Raw genomic sequence first — 6000 nt, 5'->3', positions numbered from 1 at the left:
TAAAATTTGTGTTTTCGTTTAGCATCTCCTGCTGAGTGTATTAGCATCTGCTTGAACTGTGTGATCTATCATCATCGCCATCATCACATCTCCCTTCGAGCAAGGAAACGAAACAGTGCGCATACCGTACGAAGGGAAAGACCGGGAGGCGCGTACACTTGTTGTGTGAGTGTTTTTACGTGAGATGTTTTCACTGTCGTAAACATTAGACCTGCTTATAAATTTGATATCAGTGCAGTTAGTGAATGAATATCGCAGTCCGCTGCGCCCCCAGACGCCGCTCGTTCCAATCGAATAGTTTGGATGCAAAAATAGAAGATCTGCTCGCTACGTGTACGAGTGAAAAGTGATTTTTGTGCCAGTTGAGATAAACCCACCGGCACCATGATAAGCCTCCCGAAGAACATCGAAAATATTTGCCGCCTTTGTCTGACGGTATCCGATGGAAGTGACATGCTGCCGCTGTTTCCGGTGCGCGGCGGAAACCCGTTTGCCCCGCACACGGTTGTGACCAAGATACTGAACTGTACCACGGTTAAGGTAGGTGTAGCCAATAGCTATTTCCAAGAATTATTAGGTACCTAGCAGAAAATCGATATTCCATGGGTTTTGTGGAGCTTCCCCACGGGTGTGGGCTATTTGGACGCAGTCCAGCTATCTACGGGTTTGGGGTGTAGGCGCTATGGCATGGGTAGCTCCATTAAAACGGGTCCAAATAACCCATGGGATCGTAATTTGCTCTACCGAGAGCACGACGGAGAGCTTCATGTGGGAGGCAAGCGAAGAGCTCTTATTTTTGATGAGGGTCATTTAGTCCGCTGAGGGTTTCTTTTATATTCTCATTGGTGTTGGTTACTCGTCGTGTTCGATGTCGGGTTGGGATATATTTAGTTTCGGCCTGAGTTGTACAGCACACATTTGGTATTCGGTCCAAGAGTAAAAGACCATGTGGGATACGGGGCGATAGCGTCGGATCAGAAAAATGGTTCGGTAGAATAGGTACACCGAAGTACCAAACCGACTATCATCATATAATCTTCTACCGCACACTGCCACAACTACAATAGGCAAGGTAGATTTAGGAGGGTAACATAAAAGGGTCGTCTATTCAGTTGGGTTTTCAGAAGGAATAAGTTTTGCTCAAGCAGTTAGCCGGGTAGTAGTAGTAGGCAGGGGATCGAAAGACCTTTCTGCTTCTACTTGTTTTCGTCGTGCGCTTGGTTGGGGTGGCTGTACGTACGGCGCAGAACCGTGGGTTATTTGTCTCGTTTGTTCAGACGTCCGTCCGTTCATTCGCTCGTTCGTACTTTTCCACGTTCATTCGTTCGTTCGTTCGCTTGCTCGGGTTGGTTTTACCTCTGCTGGGTTGTTCTAATCCCAACTCAGGTTTCAATTGGTTTGCTAAACTAGGGGTGTTCGGAATTTACTAGGTCAAGAAGAATTAACATGAACTCTTACGACATCTGGGCGGAGTTCCTACAGTACAGCCACGTAAAGCTCAATGCCACAATAGCCACATTTGTTCAGCAAGAACTGATTTGAAAATACTTTTATTATACGGTTAGCGTATCTCGCCATTGTGTAGGTATGCAAACGAATTGAATATATTCCGGCCGCTTTAGGTATATGAACAAACCAACTTGTATTTGATTCGTTTTGAGAAAGTAGATTGTACCAACTAAAAATTTTAGGTATATTCAGAATAATTTAGTTTAGAATTACTATGACTGCTTTTGAATTTTTCGTCTGTTCTATGGTTGCCAAAGCAAAGGTACAATTAGACCATAAAATGATAGAAACGAAAGAGCGCAAAAACGGGGCTGACTAGAGTCTATTGTTAGGCTGAGAAATGATCTGAAGCACCAGGTCCGGGAAAACCTTATAATTGATATGCGGTTATAAGGTCCAGGTACCATGCGGACAGAAATAAACCAATTTTCGCAGCAGTTTGATTAACTACTTCCACCACTGTAGGTATTTGTCCTAATCAGTTGATACATTCCGCATGAAATTTGTCTCCTGGTTGGGAGCAGCATAGTCATATCCTTATCAAGATATCTACATCGTTTCTGTGCAACACAGTCGCACAACAAATATTCGGAGCTTTCAATCTCAACATTTACAAAGGCAACAGCCAGCTTCGTTAACCAATGAGTTTTAGGTGATGTTTACAAGGACAGTGTCCTGTCATCAAACCGGTGTATGTACTCAAGTCGAATTTTGAGAGGATTAATTGTTTTTGTGCTTGAAGAGCATTTGGTTTTATAAAGCTCTTTAATTGCCTGGCATTCGAGGTAATTTTCCAGTTCCATTTTGAGAGCACAGGACAGGAATATAGTCCAAAAAAGGGTTAGGCCCTATGAATTGCATGGATGACATTTCTTTGCCACTTGATCAGAAATTTCGTTTCCTTTGATTCCGCCATGACCAGAGACCTCTATAGGGAAGATTGACCGTATTGTAACAGGAAAATTTCTACAATGTTATCTTCTCTTGATCCATCTGTGGTTCTATAGTACTTACTTATGTGGCTTGCCGTTCTAAGACAAAGCCTGTTGAACACAGTTTGTCCAATCTACTCGGTTATGGGTTACCGCTCTTCAATTCCTCGGACACCGAGTATTCTCCGTCGAATCTCGCTCCACCTGGTCTAACCATCTTGTTCACTGCGATCCTGGTCGTTTTGTTTCCACCGGACTTGAGGCAAACACCATCGTTGCAGGGTTGTCCAACATTCTTGTAACATACCCTGCCGATCGTATCCGTCCAGCTTTAGCCATCTCTTAGATCGGTGCGAATAAAGTCAAGAACACGTAATTTGTGATCAAAGTAATTCCGCTTTGGCATATGGTCTTTGTCCATCAATATCAAAGAACTTAAGGAAAACTAAGAATGCTCAAGAGTATTACAAGATCGCTATTGAGCAACTATTGAAAGCTGATGTCCGCCTTTTCCTACTTTCCGAATCTGTTCCACTGTATGGCGTTCTCTAGATATCATATACCAGCATTTATGGCTCGAGCAGCATGTTTTACATAATCATGTGAAAGCTTTCTGCCTTTCTGCTTCTATCTTAACCGTGTCATAATTTACCTGATAAGGATGGGAAGGCAAACAGAGGGAGTAGGACGGGAGGATCTGAAAACAAAATTGTTTTGGTTTAACAATCCAATTATCGAATCAGTGCCGAATTTAGGATGCGTCCCCACCTTTGTTTTAGGTTTGGGCTGCTATCCTCCAATCGTCCCTAACGCCCGCTGTTCTAGTAACTAGTAACCTCGTCAACAGCGCTCAACCAACGGGTACGAGGGCCATCGGGTTCTTTGCTGAATGAAGTTTTTACTGGACGCTGGCCGACTTAGTGTACCCTACCGTGTTTTAGTCGTTTCATAATATCCGCCCTTCATAACTCTTTGTAGTTGGTACTCTACTCCGAAAGAATTAGCATCTTACTGAGTGCGAATTTCCCTTTCCTTGCTGAATTTGCTACTACTTATAATTTTGATCGTCTAGGTCAGTGATGGCCAAACCGCGACCCGCGGGCCGCATGCGGCCCTTCGTGATATTTCGTGCGGCCCGCGGACTGGTCTGAGGAATGGCGGATTTATAAATATTTTTTTTGATTACACAGAGGTCACTCAGATCAGTCGTAATATCTCGTGCATGTTGTAGATCTGATTGCTTACCAGTTTAAATCTTGTGTTGATTCCTAAAAATCGGCTTTTGCTGCCGCCTATGTAACATCTTGTTATTCGCAGAAATGGCCAGAGGTCATTGCGGCCCGCGGAGTCATGGGACTATCTAATTTGGCCCGCACCACGCCTATGCCTGGGCACCACTGGTCTAGGTCGTCCGATGGAATGGTAAACGTAAAACATGCTTGATCGCAGAGACTTCGAAGCTGCGTTTATGTTCACTTGCGCACAAAATATTGAGTGCGTCTATTTCACCATAAAAAAAATTGCAGTAAATAGTTTTTTATTTTGTCCAAAGTGTTCATACCTAACAATCTATAGATGGAAGTTCGAACGAATTACTCCACAGAAGGAACCGTAATGGTGATCTTATGAAACTCCTTAGAACAGCCCAAATTCTTGTGGGCTATATTGTGGTTTGTTCACTACTGAATTTACGTCTTTCGCCGAATTAGCTGGCAAACAATTGTGTAGCAGTAGTCCAAAGGAGATTGTTTTGCTAAACCTAATTACTCACCACTTTTCTGCACTGATAGTAAATCGATTGCAAGTACACGATTTCAAAAACTAATCAACTAACTATTGAAACTGCCTACCATCGTCCTTCGGCAGTATGACGATCAAGATGTTCAGATCGTAAGCCTATATGAATTAGGTGAAAGTCCTAGGCAGACGTCGTTGAAGGAAAGCTAAAAAACAGCGGTCCCATATTATTCCATGTGGCACGCCTGATTTAATCTGGAACTCCCGATACTGACTGACAGAAGGCGGTTGGAGAGTAACAATATGTAGCACACGCACTAATGTGTCAGAAGCTCCTAGGCGCGTTTTTACCGTCACTAAAAGCTGACACGTTGACGAGTAGCACGATCGAACGCAGCTTTAATATCGGTGTAAATAGTATATTCTCCTGGGCTCCGTTTTCGATATGCTGGATACAAAATTGAGTAAATTCAACTAAGTTTTTGTTCATTGAATGACCGGGATAGAACCCGTGATGATCAGTTGAGATAGTTACAAGTAACATTGTGCTATACTGCATCACTTATGAGTACAGGAATCCCAATTCAAGTTCAATTTATGCAATATGCCAGAATTAATGGAATATACTGCTCATTCTAGTACAGCTAAACCTGAAATTAACGATTCGTATGAATCACTTGGGTTCATGCCGAAAACGGCTATTCAACTAAACTTTGAGACCCAAAATATAAGTTAAGAGCAAGAAAATTGACGATCTATCTAACCTGAGCAATCATTTAGTACTGCAATTCATGAATGAATTATATTGAAGAGTAGAAAACTGAGAAAAACAAACACTGTCAACAGCTCAGAGTCATGCCCATGGGCTGACACATAAAAGATTTCTTCCAGAAGTAAAACTGTATGCGCTGAATGCATTTTGTGTTCACCTTCATGCAGGGTTGTCAATTTTTTCGAGTACAGCATGAATTCCATTCGAATCAAGATTTGCTAATGATTTCAATTTATTTAGAGCATTCATAACTTTCTCAGAGAAAAAATGTTGAAGTTCTCTAAATCAAGCATCCTGTATCTCTTCAGTTGATACATAACTGTCGCTGAAAACATTCCAGCGCTACGGGACACTATCCCTACTATGCAGATCGGTTCCTGTTTCATCAAATCCCTGGCATTCTAGTGGAAAATAAAGTACTCTTTAAATAAATATTTTACAAGGTATTTGCCAAAAAATTGGTGAAACAGGAGGCGATTCATACGGTAACAATGGGTGCTAATTGTGTCCCGTAACGCTGGAATGTGTCTGTTGAGCAAATAAGTCGCAGGTATCTCCCAATCTGCTAGATGATCTTCAAAAAACATTTTAGCTGGAAGACCACTCTTCTTGTGTTTCTGGTCCCTCCCATGGATAGATGGTTCAACGGATCCTTCAGCGACCGCTTATATGTTAGTTCTATGTGTAGAATGTAAGGTAGAAAAATTTAGCTTTAGTGGTAGAATGAAGCATTGTATAATTTAATACTACGTGTAGTATGCGTCAATTAGAGCGGAGTTGAGCAGGTCTGACTGCAGATCTGACCTGGTCAGTTTGAGGGTATTGTGAGGGTCCATTACTGGGGATTACTGACCGTGCTTGCTTGCTGCCTGTGGTGCATCCACTTCAGATATCTTGTAGGTGTGTTTTTTCCATCTGTGGACTCATTACTGCGACCAGTATAGTTGATCTATTGTAATATCGGCCGGGTGTTTGCTGTATGACCTGCAGTGCATTTCTTTTTGCTATAATCGCTATTGAGTGAGCGATATGCTTATTAAATTTATGCGT

At 42.3% G+C, this 6000-nt stretch overlaps 1 protein-coding gene across 1 annotated transcript in view; it reads left to right on the top strand.

The window, feature by feature from the left end:
• The window catches only part of LOC128737144 (zinc finger protein 226-like), a 30467-nt gene continuing 24467 nt past the window's right edge, over positions 1-6000 (top strand). The window contains exon 1 of the mRNA XM_053831710.1: positions 1-540. Coding sequence (XP_053687685.1) covers positions 385-540 — 156 coding nt within the window. The 5' untranslated portion in view covers positions 1-384. The remainder of the gene's footprint in view (positions 541-6000) is intronic.

Source organism: Sabethes cyaneus, chromosome 2, assembly GCF_943734655.1.
Source record: "Sabethes cyaneus chromosome 2, idSabCyanKW18_F2, whole genome shotgun sequence".
Classification (NCBI taxonomy): domain Eukaryota; kingdom Metazoa; phylum Arthropoda; class Insecta; order Diptera; family Culicidae; genus Sabethes; species Sabethes cyaneus.
The sequence above is the reverse complement of the archived record's forward strand: the minus strand, read 5'-3'. Positions and strand labels throughout refer to the sequence as shown.